This window comes from Heterocephalus glaber, unplaced genomic scaffold, assembly GCF_053883595.1.
Source record: "Heterocephalus glaber isolate CG9 unplaced genomic scaffold, H.glaber_assembly_v1.0 deba00000768, whole genome shotgun sequence".
NCBI classification, from domain to species: domain Eukaryota; kingdom Metazoa; phylum Chordata; class Mammalia; order Rodentia; family Bathyergidae; genus Heterocephalus; species Heterocephalus glaber.
Genome location: NW_028258162.1, coordinates 2,693,943 through 2,716,388, shown reverse-complemented (window position 1 = coordinate 2,716,388; position 22,446 = coordinate 2,693,943). Strand labels below are relative to the sequence as shown.

Genomic DNA, 22,446 nt, shown 5'->3' with positions numbered 1-22,446 from the left:
TGTGTTGTTCAATTTCCATGTGTTTATGAAATTTTTTGAGTTTCTTTTGCTATGGATCTCCAATTTCGTCGCACTATGGTCTGATAATATACAGGGGATAACTTCAATTCCTTTGCACTTACTTAAACATGTTCTATTTGTGAGTATGTGGTCTATTTTGGAGAATGATCCATGTGGAGCTGAGAAGAATGTGTATTCTGATTTTGTGGGGTGGAAGACTCTGTAAACATCTGTTAAGTTCATTTGTTCAAGAGTTCGATTGAGTTCTAGTATTTCATTATTTATTTTTAGTCTAGTTGATCTATCTATTTGTGACAGAGGGGTGTTGAGGTCCCCCACTACAATTGTATTAGTGCATATATGACTTTTCATGTCCGTTAGTATTTGTTTTATATGGTTGGGTACACTAGTGTTTGTTGCATAGATATTTATGATTGTCATCTCTTCCTCTTGGATTCTTCGCTTTACAAGGATGTAGTGTCCTTCTTCATCTCTCTTAATCAGTGTTGGTTTGAAATCTACTTGATCTGCCAAGAGGATAGCTACTCCTGCTTTTTTTGGGGTTCCTGTCGCATGGAGTATTGTTTTCCACCCTTTAACTTTCAGTCTATGAGTTTCCTTTTGAATTAAGTGTGTTTCTTGTATGCAGCATATTGCTGGATTTTGCTTCTTGACCCATTCTGCCAGTCTATTTCTTTTGATTGGTGAATTGAGACCATTAACATTGATGGTTATAACTGAAACGTATTGACTTGTCATTGCCATGACTTTTTCTTTTTGTTGGGTTCTCAACCTTTACATTTAATTTCTTGTGGTGCCAGATAGGTTCATTCTGCTTTGCTTCCTGGGGTTGTGATCCTCAATGTCTGTTCCTAGGATATTGTGTAAAATTCTTTGGAGTGCTGGTTTGATACTCATGAAGTTCCTAAGGTGCTCTTTGTCAGGAAATTACCTTATTTATCCATCCATTTTGAAAGATAGTTTTGCAGGGTACATCAATCTGGGTTGGAGGCTGTTTTCTTTTAGGGCTTGGAATATGTCACTCCAAGCTCTTCTTGCCTTGATGGTTTGTGTTGAGAAGTCTGCTGTGATTCTGATGGGCTTTCCTTTGTATGTGATTTGTTTCTTTTCTCTAACTGATTGTAGAACTTTGTTCTTCTGTTGAGTTTCTGGAATCTTAATGATTATATGCCTATGTGTAGATTTTTTTTGATCAAGGCTATTTGCAGTCCTATATGCCTCACTTATCTGTATGTCAAGTTCTTTGCCCCTGCTTGGAAAGTTTTCTGCCATTACTTCTGTGAAGAGTTTTTTTATGTCACCTGCACTCACTCCTGTTCCTTCATTGACTCCAGTCAGTCTTATGTTATTCTTCTTTGCATCATCCAGCAGCTGCTGGATTGATTTCTCATGTTCCCTTATAATTTTGAAGCAATTTTTCTTTTCCTCGTCATTAATTGCAATCTTATCTTCTATGTCTGAAATCTGTCCTCACATTGGCTTATTCTGCTGTGTAAACTTTCAATGGAGTTTTTCATGTCCTGGAAATCTATTTGCATCTGTTTTATGGATTCCATTTGTTTCCTATGTTGGTATTCCATCATGTTCCTGAGCTCCTCTCTAGATTTATTAATCATGCCTTGCACTAGGGGCACAATTTCTCCTATTATCTGAGAAATTATTTCTGATTTCATTTTTTCCATATCCCCTTTTGTTGCCAGTTCAGTGGGTCCAGGTGGTTGAATATCAGAGTGTTCCATCTCATTTCCCTTTGGGGTTGCTGTAGGTGATCTGGAAGTCTGGTTTTGAGACTTATTTACATGTTTTCTCATTTTGACTGGGGGGGCAGGGGCGTGCTGTTGGCACCCACATGGATTACCTCCTCTGAGCTGGGAGAGGTGGGACAGCAGCTGGGAGCAGTGGTAGGGATAGTGGCCCAAGAGCCCTTTCCTCTGGGCTCGGACCAGTGGGAGGGATGGTGGCCGGGTAGCCCCTTCCTGGACCAGGAGCAGTGGGTCGGTGGCTCAGAAGCGCCTACCTCTGGGCCGGGAGTGGTGTGACCCAGTACCGTGGTCTGGTGGTCCAGTATCCTCTGCATTTTTGTAGTTTGGAACCAGGTGGCTGTACATAGGAGCAGGGGACGGTGTCCAGTGGATTGCTCCTGGGGCGCGGGCTGATTCGGTGTGTTCCTCGTGACTTGCGACCTCAGTAGGTTGTCCGCAGACCTGCCTGTCTGCAGCGGGCTGGTCAACATATATTTTGATCACACCTCATAAAATAGAACAATTATAATAATATGTATCATAAAAATTATGTGAATGTGTTCTTTCTTTCTCTCTTGTATTATCTTATTGTACTATACTCACCCATTGTGTGATGACACAAGATGAAAAGTGTCTGCATAATGAGATGATGTGAGGCAAATGATGTAGGCACTGTACTTTAACATTAGGCTACTACATAAGGGATACTTAAATTCAAGCATTGTGACACCACTGCACTGCATCTGATGCCCAAGATGGCTACTTAGTGACTAATGAGTGGGTAGCATATACAGTGTGGATATGCTAGGCAGAAGGATCACTTATGTCCTGGATGGGAAAAGCATGACAGTGCAAGATTGTACCACTATATTCAGCACAGTGCACAATTTAAAATTTATTTTTTCTGGAATTTTCCACTGATGGTTTTATATATCCATAAACATGTGAATATATTTTGTATATCCACATGTATATTAGGTTCATATATAAATATAGACACAGTTAACTGCAGATAACTAAAAGTACAAACACCAAAGTGCTGATAAGGGGAAAGTACTGCATTTATATTGAAAATGCTTACTTTGTACTTTTCATTTTTATTGGCACATGCTTGCAGTGCATACTGATTGCATTCCTTTAGGGGCTTGGGACAGGCACACAACATGTCTTAATGCTTTTTTCTCCTCTCCCCTCCTCTCCTCCCTGGCTCCATCTCTTGGTTCCTTACCTTCCCCTTTGAAATGCATCTGTCTCCCTGTTTCCTCTTCTCTTTTACCATACTGTGGACTTCTCATATAAGAGAAACCATGTATTCAAGCTCGTGTGTCTGATTTATTTAAAATGTTTAGAATGCAAGTTATTTCACATTTCTTTGTACAATTGTGTAGTCTATCTCAGGATAAATTCCTAGAAGTACAAGTGCTTGGTGGAAACTATGCATTGTCGTACACACCAACAAACCACAAAGAAAATCATGCCAGTTTATACTCCTGCAACCAGAACACATGGATTCTTATTCCTCAGCCCTCAATGCAACATTGCCTACCTCTAATCTTTGCATCTTTTCCAGTTTGGGAAGCTAAACACGATATGTCATTTGCATTCCTTTGATGATTAGTATGATTGAATATCTTTTCATATATTTGTTGTTCATAAGTTTTTATGTCAATAGTTTACAACCTTTTTATTAGAATGCTTATAGCTTTATTAATTTGTATGAGTTTGTTACAAATTAAGCATAATACTAAACTTTTTTTACTAGGTGGCAAACATTCTCTTAAGCATAAAAATATTCATATGTGACCAGATGTACATATTATAACATTTCCCCACTTCTTTCATTTCTCATTCAACCTTGCTCAGTTTTGATTTTGTTTTATTGAAAAAAAGGGGTCAAACTTTCAAGTTTCTTTATGATTTCTATGTTTTTGGCCATGTTTAAGGAGGTCAGCCCTTTTGAGTGATTATAATTTTTTCTTACAATTAGTATTTTTATGTTTCCATATTTCAAATTTATTTGGAAGTTTTATACGGCAATTGTTATTATCCAAAAAGTATTCTAAAATAGTAAATGATTTTAATTACAAAATAAAGAAGAAGATATCCAATGGCATTTTTAGAAGAGTTTAGTATTAATATGTTTCCCATAAAGACTGTGGCAACAAGAGAGGAGAAGCAGGTACCAGGAGGAAGGTGAGAGACAAGAAAAGCTGACTGAGCTTACAGGATGGAGGTGCTGAGGAGAACAGAGATCCCATGGAATGACTCTGGGTGACCCTTTAATCTAACGCTGTCCCCTCTCCTCCTGTCTCCCCTTCTGAATGTTCCCTTCTCCTACGTAGTTCCCACTCATCATCTTACCCATTCCACTCTGCTCACCCGATCCAATTCTCAAATACACGCTGAGAACAAAGCTAATGTTTTCAAATAGAACTTTTTACACTTTTAAGATTTCTTTCATTGTTAGTGAAATCAGACTCTACAGTTCAAGCACTATTTTAAAAGCTTGGGTCTTTTCTCCTTCCTCATTTAAAAAAATAACAAATTTGGAGAACAAAATAGAAAACATAGGTGTAATACATCTCCTGTGACCTTCCATTTTCAGGGTAATTTTTTTTCTTGCGGACTGATCCCATGTTTATGCTAATGTCTCTTTTCTGTTTCCATAAAAGTGCTCAGTTGTTCCTTCAAAGCCAAAAGGAAAATAAACTATGTTTCTCAGGCAATGCAAAGCAATAGCAAAGGCTTCAAGCACTTGAGAACATTCTTTGATTAAGTGGAAAGAACCAATTTTAGTCTCCCGTTATTTCTTCCAGGTGGAAAAAACTAGTTAAGTGCGTATATACAAAGAAGGGCGGTGTTTTTCACTGGTTTGTTTTTAGATCTACCTTTAAAACATTTCTCTGAGAAAGGAAAGTAGTTACTGATATAAGTAAGACCCGTTATTTCAAAGTAAGGGAGAACGAAGTTTTCGTAGGTTTGAATGCAAATATCACTACCAAAGTCATTTTTCTCTAGTTTATCATTTAAATTCCTAAGAACCAAATTATTCAAGTTTTTTAAAAAAGTATAGTTTCTGAGTGCATACATATATGTGTATATGCATATATACACAAACATAGAGAGAACATACCTAACAAATACCTATACATAGAAATATGTATGTTACATATATATGTTTGTATGTTTATATAGTTTCTTTCTCTCTCTCTCAGAGAGAAACTACAGAAAATTTATCAAAGCCACGCACATATTTTGGAAAGAAAAGTTGGTTGGAAACTTAATCCAGCAAATCAGTTCTCCTCCCCTAGTGAGATCTGACAAATGTAAGGTCCTAAGCATAAATGCTTTGGCCTTTTCCAGCAGGCACAATACCAAGGTGGTGTTTCAAAAAACAAACATACTTTTGTGGTAGATAACTATTTTCTTGGCCTCTGCATAATTGTGGCCACATTCTTACAAAGAAAATTGTGGCCTGTTTTGCCAGTTATTTTATTTTTCCAGAGTAGGAAAATTCCCACCCTAAGGCTCAGAAGTCAAAGTCATTAAAGGAAACCTTCTCTTCCTCCTTACCTTTAGGTGGTGTTGCTCCATGTTTCACCTCTAGTGACAGTCTGGTTGTGAGGGAGCCTGTAATTATTTTCTAGACTCTGGAGCATGTGTGAGCACACTGGTCTCCCAGTACCTTCAGGTGCACAAGAAAAACCCCAGCAGAATTTCACTGGGGTTTGCACTAACCTGTCCAAATAATTGTCTTATTTTTCTTCGTGCCCTTCTTTAGTATGTTACACATTATTACTTATTCTATCGAGTAGGCACTTTTGAAGTGTCTGTTCTGTATCTGTCATTTTTTCTGATTATTATTTCCAAGGTTATTTCTTTATTTCATCCCACACCATTCCATGGAGTCTTTAGGATATGCAAACCTAAATATTCCTGCCCTGGAAAGGCTTACAATCTGATTTTCTTTTCCGTTTCTAGAGAGCTGATTCTTAAAATTCATCTGTTATTTACTCTTGGAGCCAAGAGCAGAGCACATAACTCCTCTTGTGTGTGACAGAGCTTTCCCATGCGGTGCCATGTCAGCAGATACACATTCAGGCCGAGGGCCACCTGCACTGCACTTGTCTAAATATCGGAATCTGGGATTACACAGAAAGAGCACAGGTCACTGTCCTGAAAATCAGTGGCTTTTTTTTCCTGTGACATGGCAAAAATCCAATGATATTCTGGAAGAGACAAATGTAGCAAAGAATTATGTGACAACAGTTGACAGAGTTGAGACTTTGGTATAGTTTATCATAATTTTAAAAAATGGCAGACTTTGAAACTTTGGCTTCTAGCTTCAAAGATTTAAGCCCATAGAAAAAGAGTTGTAGTCCATGATCATACTCAGCTGTTTGATAGCCCTTTTCTTAATGCATTCATTGCACTAATACAGATCTCTTTAGGTAACCTTTGTTTGACTTATTTGGGCATTAGCATACATGTTTCATTAAATGCAGTTCTTTGGAGTCAAATCCTGAGCCTATTGTTGCAATCTGATTCTGTCCTTATAAAACATAAAACATCTGACTGTGGTTTTGATCCTGAAGATGCCTGAGTTCATTTTATTGAACGAAAATCTTAACAAGAACTTTTGTGTCTTAGGTCAAGTTGTCCCAGAGCAGACATTAAGACAAGAATTAGGAAGCAAGTAGCTTATTTGAGAAATGATCCCAAGAAATAATACTAAGGGAGTAAGAAGGAAAGATACGGAAAGGAAGGATTCAAAGAAGATTGTTAGCAAGTTGGTTGCCCTCTGTGGGCTCTGTGGAGCCAGGGCTCCATCCAGCTGGGAATGAAGGGAACAGGGATGATCATGCTTCCAGATGACCACCTTGAGGGACCAGGAAGCTGAGCTACTACTTGTCTTTTTTTTTTTTTTTGGTACTGGGGATCAAACTTGGGACCTTGCGCTTGTGAGGCAGGCAAAGGAACCACTGAGCTAAATCCCTAGCCCCTGAGCTACTTGTCTTTTAGGGTCCACCTGTAAATGCCAAGAGCTACAATCAGATGCTAAGGGCTTTCTACATACTGCCAGGTCTGACTTCTAATAGTTTGTGTGGTTAAACAAATTTCTATCTATGTTCATACTTTTTCTTCTATTATCTTTATCCAGTTTTAGGATTAACACAATGTTGATTTTCTAAAATGAGGGGAGAAGTGGTTTTTTTCCCCTGCTTTAAATGTTTGATATAATTTATTAGTTAAAATGTTTATGAGCCTGCTGTTGTCATATAGGTAGGTTTTCAAGCTAGGAATATACTTTCTTTAATAGGTGCTATTCAAATTTTATATTTCCTCCAGAGTTAGTTTCATTTATTTGTCTCCCAAGATACTTCTTAGAAGTTGTCAAATTTATTTCAAAACAGATATTTGTAATATGCTTTCTATATCCTTTTAAATTCTGTAAAATCTGTGGTAATGTCTCCTAGATCTTGATATTGTAATTTGAAAAATGTATAATTGATATTGTATAATAGGAAGTAAAGGTGTAAGGGAGCAGGGGAAGTGGGAGGGGTAGGGGAAAGGAAAGAAGGGAAAAGAAAAAATATGAGAAAAGAAAAAAAAGGGAAACAAGGTCTTTGCAAATGGGGAAGGGTGGAGGGGGTGAAGGGAGGGCAGGGGAAAAAATAAGAACCAAGATACTCATGTAATGGTACAAGATCCCAATGATGAATGTAACTGTATTGTATACCTAAAATGTACCAATAAACTTAATGGGGGAAAAAAAAGAACCAGGTCATTATAGTCTGGAAAGATGAGTACCAAGGGAATATGCCTATGTGGGGTATGACTGAAAAATAAGCGAGTGATATTTTTAAAAATTTATTACAGTAAAAGACACATAGCCTTTAATGCCACTCTGAATATTGTCTCACATCAGACACACTTAACCCATCCTTTCTGTCACTTTTCTTTTTTATTAGTATACACTTGCATTAATGATTACATTCCTTGTGTGGAGTTGGGCCATGCATATCACACATCTCAATTCTATTTTCATCCCCTTTCTCTCCACTTCCTCCCCGCTCCCTCCTTCTCTGTCTAAGGAATAGCTGGTAAAAATATTGTCCCAATCTGTAGGTTTTCTTCTCACTCTGTTAGTTGTTTCTTTGCTATGTGGAAGTTTTTAATTTAATATGATGTTCCCATGTGTTGATTCTTTTTTTGTTTTGTTTTGTTTTTTCCTTTTTTGGGGACCAGGGATCGAACTCAGGACCTTGCACTTGCAATGCAGGCAGCAGAACTCCTGAGCTAAATCCCCAGCCCATGTGTTGATTCTTGATACTATTTCTTATGCTGTTGGGGTTCTGTTCAGAAAGACCTTGCCTATGCCTATGTCTTCAAGAGTTTCACCTATTTTATCTTCCAGCACATTGTTTTTGATTTAACATTTAGGTCTTTGGCTGACTTTTTAAAATCCATTTTGATTTTAGTTTAGTATATGGTAAGATAATAGGTCTAGACTCAATCTTCTGCCTGTGTATAGCCAGTTTTCCCAAATCATTTATTAAAGAGGCTGTCTTTCCTCCTGTGTATGTTTTTGGTCCCTTTGTCAAAGATAATAGCTGAATGTGCTTAAGGTTGTTTCTGTGTCTTCTGTTCTGTTCCGTATATCCACATGTCTGTTTTTGTGCCAGTACCGTGCTGTTTTATCGCTGTAGCTTTGTGATACAACTTTAAATCCAGGGTTTTGGGGCCTCCTACTTTGTTTTTGTTACCTAGTATTGCTTTTGCTCTTCTGAGTCTGTCTCTTCTGGTTCCATATGAATTTTAGGATTGTTTTCTCTAGATCTGTGAGGAAAGCTGTTCATACTTTGATTGGGATTGCATTAAATGGATATATCCGTTTTGGAAGTATGGGTATTTTTTTTTTTTACTGTATTAATTCTGCCTGTCAAAATACAGGGAATGTCTTTCCACTTTCTGAGGTCATCTTCAATCTCCTTTTTCAGAGTGCTGTAGCTTTTGTTATACAGGTTTGTCACTTCCTTAGGTTAATTCCTAACTATTTAATATTTGGCAATGCTATTATGAATGGTATTATTTTCCTAATATGACAGTGAGTTCATTATTGGTGTGCAGGAAAACTATTGATTTTTATGTGTTGGTTTTGTATCCTGCTACATTGTTGAATTCGGCTAATAATTTCAGGAGTCTTTTGGTCAAATATTTTGGGTCTTCTAGGTAGAGGATCTTTGACTTCTTCCTTTCCTATATGTATTCCTTTTATTTTTTTCTCTTGCCTTATTGCTTTGACTAATATTTCAAGAACTATAGTGAACAGGAGTGGTGATAGTGGACTCTGTCTTATTCCTAATTTTAGAGAGAAAGATTTCAGTTTCTTTTTTCCCTGATGTTGGGTGTTGGTGTGTTATAAGTGGCTTTTATCAGATTGAGATAAGATCCTCCTATACTATTTTCTTCACAGTCTTTATTATAAATGGATGTTGGCTTTTGTGAGATTTTTTTTCTATGTTTATTGAGATGGTCATGTGATTTTGTCCTTACTTCTGTGTATGTGATGGATTACATTTTATTTGTGCATATTGAACCATCCTTGCATCCCTGAGGTGAAGCCTACTTGGTCATGGTGTATGATCTTTTTGGTGATTTGTTGCATTCTATTTTCCAGTTTATGAGGATATTTTGTATCTATATTCACTAGCAATTGGTGTATAGTTCTCTTTTTTGGTTGGATCCTTGTCTGAATTTGGAATCAGGGTAATGCCAGCTTCCAGGAATGACACTGGGAGTACTCCTTTCCTTTTAATGTCATTAAACAGTTTGAGCAGTATTGGTGTTAGATATTCCCTAAAGTTCTTGTAGAATTCAGCAGTGAATCCACTGTGACCTGGGCTTTTCTAAGCTCGTTGTGTTTTTATCACTACTTCAATTTCATTGCCTGTTATTGGATTATTCAGTGTGTTTAAATCTTGGTTCAGTTTTGGTAGTTCATGTGTATATAGGAATATCATCATTTCTTCTGAATTCTCAAACTTATTTCCATTTGAGTATATGAAGTAGTTGCTGATAATCATATGAATTTTGGTGGTATCCATTGTAATTTCAAGTTTTTTATTTCTAATTGGATTGATTTGTGTCTTTTCTTTCCCTTTTTCTTAAGATTCACTAAGGATATGTCTATTTTGTTTATTCTTTTGAAGAACCAGCTCTTCCATTCATTGACTTTTTATGTATTTTAGTCTCAATTTATTTGACTGATTTCTGCTCTAAACTTTATAATTTTCTTCCTTATACTAACTTTAGACTTGAATTGTTCTTATTTTTCTAGGACATAGAAGTATATCATTAGGTTATTTATTTGGGCTCACTCTATTGTTTATTACCTGGGTATACATAGCTATCAGCTTCCCTCTTAGGACTGCTTTCATTGTGTCCCATAAGTTCTGGTATGTTGTACTGGCTTTATTGTTTACTTCTAGGAACTGTCTTATTTCTTTGATTTTTCCTGTGACACATTCATTATTCCAGAGTGTATTGTTTAATTTCCACACATTTGCATAATTTCTGTGGTTTCTTTTGCTGTTGAATTCTAGTTTCATTGGACTACAATCTGATAATATGTATGCTTTGATTTGAATTATTTTACATTTACTTAAACACACTATATTGGTGAGTATGTAGTCTATTTTGGAGAAAGTGCCATGTTCTGCTGAGAAGAATGTGTATTATATTGTTGTTGGGTGGAATACTCTAGATACCTATTTAAGTCTATTAGTTTGAAGGCTTGGTTCAACTCTGATAATTCTCTGTTGAATTTTTGTTTAGTTGACCTACTGGTGGTAGTGGGGTACTGAGATCTCCCAGTATAATTGCATTAAAGTTTGTCTGATTTTATGTCCATGGGCATTTATGAATCTGAATGTGCTTCATTGTTCAGTGTATATATGTTTATAATTATTATTTCTTCCCATTGAATTGTTCCCTTAACCAATAAGTTTTACCATTCTTTGCCTCTTCTGATCAGGTTTGGCTTAAAGTCCACTTTGTTTGAAAATTGGATAGCTACTCTTGTTTCTTTTTGGATTCTTACTGCATGGAATATTCTTTCAATCCTTTAATTTTTGATGCCTAAATTTCTTTTGGGGTTAAATCTGTTTCTGTAATACAGCATACCATCAGATTTTGTTTCTTGACCCATTCTGCCAATCTGTCTATTAGCTAGTTGAGATCCTTCACAGTGAGATTTACTACTGAAAGGTAGTGACTCTTGCATTACTTTCCTGTTGCTGATTCCTTTTCTTTCTCTTCTACTAAATTGCTCACCCTTCCTGATGCATTCATTCTATTGGACATTCTGGCATTGTTAGTTTCATTGTCTCTTTTTAGGACATCCTTAAGAAGTTTTTGGAGGGCTAGTTTGGTGGTCTTAAAGTGCTCTTCGTCATGGCAATATTTTATTTCTCCATCAATTTGGAAAGATCGTTTTGCAGGATGCATTAGTCTGGGTTGGAAGGTTGTGGTTTTTTTAGGGCTTGAAACACTTCACTCCAAATTCTCCTAGCCCTTAAGATTTGTATTGAGAAATCTGCTGTAATTCTGATGAATTTTCCTTTAAAACTAATTTTTGCTTTTCTTTAACTTTTAAGACTCTGTTCTTGTGTTGGAGTTCTGGGATTTTGATTATGATATATCATGGAGAGGTTATTTTCCTATCTTGGCTATTAGGGCTCCAGAGGGGGTTCACAATTATCTGTGTGTTAATTTCCCATAATAGGAAAGTTTTCTGATATCACTTCGGTAAACAGGTATTTTATGTCATTTGTGCTGTCTTCTGATTTTCCACTAATTCCAATTAATCTTAGATTCTTTGTGTGATCTAGCAGCTGTTAGATCCATTTTTCACAGTGTCTTATTGTTTTTTAAGGTATCTTTCAATAACTGGTCACTGACAACAGGCCTGTCTTCCAGGTAGTTCTGACACTCTGTCCTCACAGTGGTCACTTCTGCTGCCCATACTTCCAGGAGAATTTTTAATCTCCTACATTTCTGTTTGATATGTTTTAATGGACTCTTAATTCTTTTCTGTGCTGGTCATTCCTGTTTTGCATTAGTTTGTTTAGCTCATCTAGCTTTTAACTAGTGTCTCCTGTTGGCTTGCTGATCATTTAATTAGGATCATTATCTCTTTAATTATATCTTCTTTGAACTCATGAGCATCTTATTGGTTTTTTAAAATCTCCTCTGCTATACTTTAAAATAATTTGGGTATGTGTCTTTTGATTTCTAACCCCCTTAATGGCCCCTAGATCAGTATGGGGAAGGTGGGAGTTTTTGAAGGCATTTTGTTGCCTTACTTTCTCGTGTTTCTATTTGTTTGCTTATTTGTATTGATGCTTATGTGTTGATTATAGCGGAAGACTTTTTTGCTAGTATGGAGACCTCTTTAGGTAACGTCTTATTTTTAATGATGCACTCTTGGTATGGCTAACTTGGCATAGCCATTTGCCTTTGTCCCAGAATCCATCCCCCCTCCACCTCCATTTATTTGGGAGAGGAGGTTTCAGTATATTTGGTTCAGTACCCATTTCACCTAGAATGGATCACAATACTATTAATAACACTAAAACAATCCAGATATTGGCATATAGAGAAAACCTATTGATAGCAACAATTGTGTAATTTTGGCTATGGTAATTAAATCAACAACAATAATAGTATCAAAGACAAACTGGATGCTTACATACCATAAGAACCAATAATATACCACTTTTAACCATAAAAAGGAGATCTATGATTATAGTATAAACACTAAGACACACTAAATATTGACCTAGAGTAAATATCTACTAAATGGAACAACTTTACCTCCACTTACAATAGAAGATTCTTCAACGGTAGTAGCACATAGTTAACTATATAGAGATAAATAAAGGAGAAAAATGGGTCCAAATTTTTTTTTGTATTTCCAACTGAGTGTTTTACTTTAGAAGTCAGCAAGTCATAGTCTTCTCTGCCAAGCTTTATGGCCTGTGGAGTTGGGAGGTACCCTCCTTGCTCCAGAGGCCCCTCTGTCCATAAACCCCAGACTTTGGCCATCTTCCTAGCTGACATGTGTCCCCACTCATGTTGGTGAGCAGAAAAGCAATCAGACCACCTGTCTCCACTGGATATGGGCAGCAGGGTAGGGGCTCAAACAGACTACTGGACTCAGTGGCAACACCTTCAGACCCAGCCATCTCTGAAAGCCAGAACAGCTAGACCTGGCCTCCCAACATGTTGTGCAGGGCCTTGTAACCTTCCCTGCCTGTGCTTGAACTTCTCAGGGTATCTAACTCTAGTCCTCACCATCTTATGGCTATCTCCCATAGCCGTCCTCACCCAGTCACTGTAGTTGGGTAACAGTAACAATCCTTGGAGAGAAGTTGCATTGTAGTTTTTTGGTGGCTTAGTACCACAGATCAGCCCATTCCCAAAATGGTGCCTGATTAAATTCTCTCTGCCTATATGGCAGTTGATGCACTTCTCCAACTCTATCCTGCCCCATTCTCGGGATAAAATCCCATGTTGTTTTTGCAGTTTGCAACACCTGCCTTAATGAATTAATTGCCACAATGTCCTGAATTGATTCAAAATGTTTACCTCTCATGGTCATTTTGATTTTGTAGAAGAGCCAGAAATTACAAGGTGCCAGATTGGATGAATAAGGTGAAGGAAGACACACTCCAGTGTCTTTATGAGCCTGCCTTTCCATTGGATGAAACTCAGCAGTCACATTAATCATATTTTTGATCACACCTTGTAAATCATTTTTCAGCACAAACTCTCTCATGTCAATTTAATTCCGTTATAAGTTTAGATATGGAGCACCAGGCTAAAATGTCTTTCCCCCTTTTTGTTGTTGATGAGGTCTTTTTTTATTTTTTTACAATTTAGTTTCCATTTTTCACTTCTGTTTTACTAGAATTAAGCAATAATAGTTTCAATTGTTTTCTTCTATGGCCCCTGTTCTACCACATCTGATTCTCTTAGATTTTACTGTGCAATTTAGCCATTGTCATTTCTGTTTGTTTGATTGCCTCCACCAAGAAAAAATGTTGTAGATTCAATTAAGAAAAACAGATAATTTTGCCTAAATACTTGTCAGTCAGGGAGATAATTGTGTACACTCACCTCGGGTATACTCACCATCCACACTGTGAAGAGCAAGTGGTTGTTTCAAAATGACAATCAGAATGTTCCTCTTTAGGTGTAAATAATCTCACCTCATACAGTTGTTGTTGGCAAGGGAGAAATGAGACAAGATTTGCAAGGACGCTGATACATAATATGTGCTGAGCACTTGCAGTTTTCTTTTTCCTTTCCTTGGGTGTGTACCTTGAGTCTCGAGGATAAAGGAAATGATTTTATGATGAGTTTCTTAAGCATTTTTAGGAAGCTCGCCTTCATAAAAGCAGAAAGTTTTGAGATCTGATTCATGTGTCATGTTACATTGGCTATACTCTTACATCCTCTCCAAAATGTCTTCAGAAAGGTGCTGTTTGCTCAATTTATGGCTCTCACACTGCAATCAGCATTTTGGGATGCTCTATGTGCTACTCATGATCCTGAACTTAGTAAAAGTTGGGTATCCCTTATCAAAAATTATTGAGGGTGGGGGATGTAGCTCAGCAGCACTGTGCCTGCTTGGCAAGTTTAAGGTCCTGAGTTCGATCCCTGGTAATGGAAAAAAAATGATTGAGACCAAAATGTTTAGAATTTCAGACTTTTGAAATATTTATATACACATAAGGAAATATCTGGGGATGGGACATAAGTCTAAACATAAAATTCACTTGTGTTTTCTATACACACCTTGCACACGGAGCCTGAAGATCATTTTAAACAATATTTGTTTAACTTTGTGATTGAGGCAAAGCTTCATGGTGTGAAAGTTTTCACTTAGGGTGGCATTTCAGTGCCCAGAATGGTTCAGGTTTCAGAGCATTTGGATTTTGGATTAGTGATGCTCAATCTGTAGACAGTGTCTATAAAATCTATGCATGCACTTCATGTTTTTGTCTTTTTTAGATCTACTTGTGGGTGCATTTGGAACAGGAAAAGTGGCTGTTTACAGGTATGTGATTGGTGTGTGCAGATGTTCTGTGAATCGTTTTAAGTGCATTTCCTTTTTGTTGTCTGTTTGGTCTTAAATACTTTATTCCAGTTATTTATTCTGAAGAATGTTTATATACTTATTTTAAAGTCTGGAGGTCTATTTGCCCTCAATTTTCAACCTTCAATATTTTTATTCTCATACTTTATGATCAGATTTCCAGCCTCTAACAATGTAACATTAAATAAGAGATTAAACAAAGCCAATCCTAAAATGACTGTCTTTTTAAATGTTAGATAATTTTAATTCTCTGTGCTTTCAAAATCAATGAAATGTGCACCTTCAGAGAAGGGTTGCAGAAGGGGATATTGTTCCCATTTTCCCTGGTTTCTGCCATCAAGCCTGGAGGCTAAGTGATGGAACAGGCCATACCAAGAATTGGTTTTGTCCAAAACCAGGTATTGAGTGGCAATTCAAATGCAAAAGGATAGCTTCAAATCCTGGCCATTCTGTACACTCACTGATTTGTAGTCTTGGACAAATTTCTGTAACTCTGTAAGCCTTAGCACTTTCATTTGTAAAATGGGAGTAACAATTCTTCCTTTATAAAGTTACTTTTATTGAAAGGGTTCAGTGAAAATCTGCATGCAAAATACACAGACTAGTAACTGGTTAGATAATTGATGCTTAGAAACTTTAGATCTTCTTTAAATAGTGTTTAGCAAGAATTCAAGGAACTAAATCAGGATTTCTAAACAAAAGACAAATAAGTGGACTGGGCATGTGGTGCTAATCCATCCAGCTCTCAGAGAGTGTCTAAGGTTCAGTTTTCAAAGTAGGTAAGATTTACTTCTTCATCGGTCCCACAACAAACTCAGTGAGGGCAGATTTACACCAGTCACCCTCCGCCCCAGGTTCTAGAAAATCAGATGGTTGAAACTTTATAGCCTCTGGGTACGGCTGGTGGTGGCCGTGAAGGTGGAACACTCTGAGCTGCTGGGGAGAAGCTGACTGTGTCCCAGCTCCACCCCCACGGCGACAGTGAGAATCTGCCCCAGCCTTGGTACAGATGCTCTGTTTTCCATGAGCTGCTCCCACTCAAGTAGGAGGACAACAAGGAATACATGCAAGGCTATTCCTGTAAGATAAGCAACTCATCTCACAAAAAACGCTGGCTCATGGGCGCCTCATTCATGGATTGATCAACCCCAACAGAATGTCCTATTCAACCTTATCTTCTTCCCTTTACCTTTCCAAGGATCAGAACCCCCTTTCTCTTCCATTAACCTCTCTTTCTTCTGCCACGGGTCTGCCATAATAAACCTCATGCCTGCGTAATTCTATTTTATCATCTGATTTTTCAACAATTAGAACACAATATTAAAAATAATATAAAATAAAGTACAGATAAATAGCATAGAGGAACTTAGGAAAAATCCCAGTGGACTCCATGTGGTAACCATGAAGTTGTTTGAAGTAGTGCCCTAAACATTCTGCCCCAAGACGCAATCTCTCTGTCCATCGGAAGAAAATGCATCCAACATGGCTCAATGCGTGTAGAAATCCGGCAGCTCTGGCTCCCGGTAATCATATCCTGTAATCAAGCTTTAAAAATTACTTCACTCCCTTCCTGTGTGAATTATCTTACTATCCTTGCCTGGGTGGCTAGAATGGCTTTTACTCTATGCTGGTTCCTCTCCTCAAATGTGGTTACCTGCTACAGTCATCTGGAAAGAGTGTTTGAAATTGCAATAACCAGCCTGGGCCCCAGAAGTTCTAGTTCAGTTGGTCCATAAGTGTGGGGCTGAGTACAGTGTATGTTTAAAAGCTCCGTGGGTGGTTATGCTGTGCAGCCAGGTTGAGAACTATTGCTCAGGGTGAAGTACAGAATTATTCGGGAAACCCACCCTCATGTGTTCAGCTACATCTGCAGAACTCAGCTACAAAGTTATCGTTCGAAGTAGGACATTATCCATCAGCCAAGAAAATTTGTAAAATGTGAGTATTTACCATGAGTGGATGGAAGAGGATGTATTCTTTCCAAATATGGTTATGATACTTTAGCAAATCACAGAGCACTGTCACTGCAAGAGTGTTACAATATCACAAGTCTACTCCCTAAAGACAGCAGGTTTGTGGATGCAACTGTGCCCAGGCCACCCGTGTATCCTTAGGTTAGATTCATGTGCTACCAGAAGTGTTGAGAGGTAATTAGTAGAGTGATGCCCTCCTGTCCATGAAGTAAGCTGAATTCTTGGCACAAACTGGCAACATTGCAGGGGCCTCTTCTGTGAAGGGAGCTTCTGCCTGTAGCCAGTGGGGGCCATACACACGTTGTGGGTTTTTTTCCCTGCAGAGCAAGGCCGGTTGTGACTGTGGACACCCAGCTTCTCTTGCACCCAGTGATTATCAATCTTGAAAACAAAACTTGCCAGATCCCAGAATTGGTGACACCTGTGGCATGGTGAGTGAACCGGGTGTTTCTCAGACACTATTCTTACAAGACAAGCAACACCAACTCTGGCTTATGAACACCTCGTGCATGAGCTCAAGAATATTACTGTGGATTCAGATCACCTGGGTATCTTGTAGAATAAATGCAGATTTTGGTGCAGTATAGTGTAGGACCTGATGCTTTGCATATCTAGAAAAAGTTTCCAGAGCACTTTGTTGCTATAGGTCTGTGGACCAAGTCTGAGTAGCAAGGAAGCAGTCCTTCAAAGGGACCTGTGATGTGATGCTGACCTTTGGGTCTGTATCTACCATGCAAAGCGAGTTCTCTGCTCTATGGGCTCTAAATGAGATGAGAAGCACAAAAACATTTGGGGCAATTCCCACTGCAACACATCTCGGCAATCTCTGAGTTTCTTGACATTCTCAAATAAATGTTAAGCAAACTAAAAATAAAACACAATACCTTGACTCTGGCATTGGCGTGTGCTTATGGATCCCACTTTTCAGATGTAGTTTATGTCACCCTGTTTGAGTGGCTGCGCTTGGGTAAAATTACTGTTTCCTATGTGGAAAACATATGTCAGTTTTGTAACTGACCACGTACAGAAGGTAAACATTATGAAAATGGAGATTTTTGTGCCCTGACCTGGATTTTTGTGGTCCTGAAGCCATCATGAGGAATAGTGGCAGAATCACAGTTCTTTTGCCTGACCCTAGGAAGATGAGACTCAAGAATTTCCGCTGACTCATGTGAGTTACCTCAAAGGACAGAGTGGAGCTTGACTAAAACACAGACCAAGAAGATGCCACCTTGTTTTTAAATACATATGTAGTCCTCAAGGGTCAGAAGTCATCCAATTGGATCATGTCATCAGGCCACATCCTCTGGAAAATACACTGGGAGGCTGAGACAGGAGGATTGTAGTTTGAAAGTAGCCTGAGCAACTTGGTGACTTAGCAAGATGCTGCCTGAAAATAAAAGATTAAAAGGCCTGGGGTTGTAGCTCAGTGTGAAGTCCCAGGGTTCAATCCCCAGTATCATAAAGAAAAAAAAAAGTTTTGAGATGTTGGAGATTTGCCCTCATTTTGCAGGAAATGTGGTCTAACTCGGGCAGCATGTCCAGTTCCTGAGGCTATCAGAATGTAGAACAAGCCAGTCCTGACCCAGAAAGTTATTTCTAGCCCACTGGAGCATGTTTTTGATGGCCTTCTGACAGGAGTTCATGCAGGAGTCAAAACTTTTGAGTGGAGGGTGGGAAGTTCCTAGGACCCTTAAGAATTCTTTTGAAAAACATCCTGCTGCTTGGAGCTCCTGCATAGGGAGGCGTGTCCTGGCCTGTAACTGCTTCTTAAAGGAGTTGGGAAATGCCCCAGCACATTTTAAAGTGGTTTAAAACCATAAAATAGTATAATGAAAACCTGATCTGAGAAAATATGCAAAATAGCCAGCATTTTCCCTTACCCTGGCGCGATTAAATGAACATTTAAATGAACTGTGAATGCTACTTGAGCATAGGTTAAAACTTCCATATCCCCCCAAGAAGTCCTCTTTTTGAGGGTTTCTAGCTCTGTGGACTTCTTTTAGTCACAGGTAGCACACTCTCCTGTGCAATGTGCTTTACTTGAACTAGTTTTTCCTAAGGAGCTTTAGTTTTATGGACTTTTTTAATGAGATGTAAGTAACATTAACAACATTATGGGACCCATTTGGTTTTGTAAAAAAAATTACTTTTAAACCAGGAAAGTTAATAGTTGGTTCAGTGGAGAATGCATAGCTCTGATTATTGTTATTATTATTTTCCTAGGAATTTAGCTTAGTTTTTCCAAAGTGATTGAGAGCCCTCTGTTGATTGTCTCTGGTGTAATTCTTGTCTGTATTTGATATAACCTTATACTATAAATCTGAACACTATTATGTAAGCTGTAGTTTACAGATAGTGTCTCACTACCATCACAGTAGATTTCTGTCTTTCAGTTGGCTATGTAGCTCTATAAAATGTCTGCTATTGGCACTACTCAGTTAGAAAAAGAAAATAAAATCTAGCTTGATGAGTATTAATATACCTATAAAAATAGTAAGCATGTTCATTTTGTAAACGTAACTATCTGCATCTCCAACCTGAAAAAAAAGCGTTTCAGATATGAGTAGCGTTAAGTGAAATCTGATACTTGCCATCGTTGACATAGGACTGAATTGTTGAGGGTGAAGAGTGAATTGCTTTGTACTTTTAAATCATGTTTCATGCGTATCTCATTCCTTCCCCACCATACACGACTATGAGCAGTCACTTTGCGGGGCCAGTGCTGCAGCTGAGAGTAGGAGTTGACTTGAGAGGCCCCTGGGTTGCGTTGTGCTGTCTTCTCAGCAGATCAGAGGCACTGCCCACAGTTTGGTTTAGATTTATGACTTGAAGGACCTGGGTTATTTCCATATTTTTTTCTGTTCCAATCAGACCCATTCAAAATAATAGAGCATGCTGAATATGACCATAAAATCCAGTTTGAAATTTTAATGCTAATTCAATAATAGGTCGTGGCTTTTGCTGACACCCTACAGGTACTAATTAAATATTGACCCACAAGAGGACCTAATTCTGTGATCTATAAAAGCATATAGTGTATATATGTGTGTGGAAGTACATTTTTCTATTTTTAGAATGACCCTGTCAGTCCACAATTTTGAGGTTTTCTTTTTAGATCAAAACGCAGTTCTTGAAAATCTGTGACTTGACAAAGTCTTTTCTGCTAAAGACATTGTAAAGCCGGTAGTTTTAGGTCAGAGCCATTACCAATAATTCAGTAAGTTTTAGTGGTTATATTAAACTTGGATGAAAAACGTTAAAGGCATCCAGTTGCTAATGATATTGAAGTAATAGAAAAGGAAAATTAAGAAAGAAATATAGATGTATCCTGACACAGAATCCATAAATCAAGAGTAACCTTGAGCTAACATCATTTATCAAAGACCTTCTCACAAAAGAGGAAATAGTGTTCACTTTCCGAGCTGTAATTTATTCATTTTTCAAAAAGTATAATACTTTTGATTTGTTCATGTTAAATTACTGTATCTAACATTATTTTAATTTATACGTTGATAATTGATTTACAAATATGAATTTATATTATAAAAGCTAATGAGTTTTGTCTATGCAGAGTGAGGATAAATAGAAAAATGATAAATAGAAAAAACTCAACAGATGATTTTAATACATAGCCAAGTACTTCCAAAAAAGTCAGGCCCAGAAAAAATTCCAAATTTTGGAAGCCGAACATGCTACAGAATTTAAAGACATGATTAAGTATTCATCTTCCATGAATAATTCTAATTGAAGTAGAAGTGGGTTGGAATTTGTGATTTCTCTGGGGAAGTGGTGTAAACACTTGTAATAGCACAGATATGTCAGGAAACTTTTGGCTTAATGGTATGTGGCGAATTATTTACCCTGAAGGGAGACGTTGACTGAGGTCACTGAGATAGATGAATCCCAGATGTGACACATTTTCATTATGCTTGACACAGGAAGCTGACATATAATTAAAGTATGATTAGGGATTATTTACTCCTTTTGAATTCCATAGAAATATTCAGATCATGCTATAGTATTTTATTAGTAAAAATTTTGTCATTAAATTATAATATGTAGTTTTTATATTTCTACTTTCTTAGAAATGTGAAAAGACCCCATCTCTAATGCTGGCTGCTAGAATTTTTCAGGGGGGAGGTGAGAACATTCAGCAAAGTCGGGCAGAGATCACCGGGCATTTCTCATTCACTCCACAGCCACATATCAGGGCCATGTGCTGGTCATCCCACAAGCCATGTAGACATTTCTTTGGACTGAGATTAGGGCATGCTCAAGGCAAAACTATGAAATGTCTTTCATGCAGATCTATCCTCTATTGTCTTTATACCTGTGTCAGTGTGCCTACCGAGCTTGAGACAGCTGCTTTAAGTTCCTTGTTTACTTTCTTTCTCTCCTCCCTGTTTTTGTCTCTCTGCCTCCAATCTTAGCTCCCCACAGCAAAGTACCACCAAGTTCCATTCTCCTTCAAGTGAGTGCCTCAAGCATTATGAAGATGCTTCTTAGGATCCAATTCACATTCTTTAGTGTAGTTCAAAGCCCTGTTCCAATCAGGAAGCCAGCCATGCCTCCTTCAACTTCCCCATCTTACTGGATGCTGCAGCCACACTATCTTTAGGTGCTGCAAATGGGGCCACATTCATGCTACTCTCCAGACATTTCCGCTACTGTCCCTCTCAGTATTGATAATTCTTCATTCTTTGGCACACGGAAGATACTCGTATGTATTCACAGAATAAACACAGCAGGATGTTAATTGATCAAATCCATTAACCTATAGTACTATTTTCAAGTATCGCCTTCTATGCAGTGTTATCTGTCTTTTTTTTTTTTTTTTTGGTACTGGGGATTGAACTCCTGACCTTGTGCTTGCAAGGCAGGTGGCGGAACCACTGAGCTAAATCCCCGGCCCTTGCAGTGTTACCTGTCTTAATCGTGTTAGTGCTGTGGTTGACTGTTGGGAGATATACAGCGCGTGCGTGTATGTGTGTGTGTGTGTGTGTGTGTGTGTGTGTGTATAAAACTAGAAGGATGGGGGAAATGATGCATGCATTTAATCTGGGATGAAGGAAAGGAGCATTTCTACTTCAGATTTAAAATTTACTCACCAATAAATTATTAACTATTATTTTCTCATAGCTTTTCTTTAAGAGTATGTGCATCTGTAGCAGGCCAGAGCATTCCAAATACAATAGGTGAGCTTGTTTTCATTTTTACTCTCTTCTACTATCATAAGAAAATTGAACAATAAGCATTTCTCTGCACAGACCCTAGAAAACTAGAGAGGCCCTTCTTAACACCTGAATGTCTAGTGCATATGTAGAACCTTGTACCTAAGTATGATGTTAATAATTGATGGAATTATTATCTATAAACAATAACTATGGAGAAAATGACAATGTGGATTTAAAGCTTTTAGCTTAGAGAGTATATTGTAAATTTTTTTGGCTCATTGTGTCACGTGTGATCTCAACTATGAAAATTTATGTGTCCTGAATAAGCACCTTGCAATAGAAGTTTATATCCCTGATAGGGTGCTGTG

The 22,446-nt window shown here is 37.8% G+C and overlaps 1 protein-coding gene across 1 annotated transcript in view; it reads left to right on the top strand.

Annotated features, from left to right (window-relative positions):
* Positions 1 to 22,446, top strand: part of Itga8 (integrin subunit alpha 8) — a 195,341-nt gene that overhangs the window by 93,329 nt on the left and 79,566 nt on the right. The window contains exons 14-16 of the mRNA XM_004859985.4: positions 14,844 to 14,889; positions 17,225 to 17,332; positions 22,044 to 22,099. Coding sequence (XP_004860042.1) covers positions 14,844 to 14,889; positions 17,225 to 17,332; positions 22,044 to 22,099 — 210 coding nt within the window. The remainder of the gene's footprint in view (positions 1 to 14,843; positions 14,890 to 17,224; positions 17,333 to 22,043; positions 22,100 to 22,446) is intronic.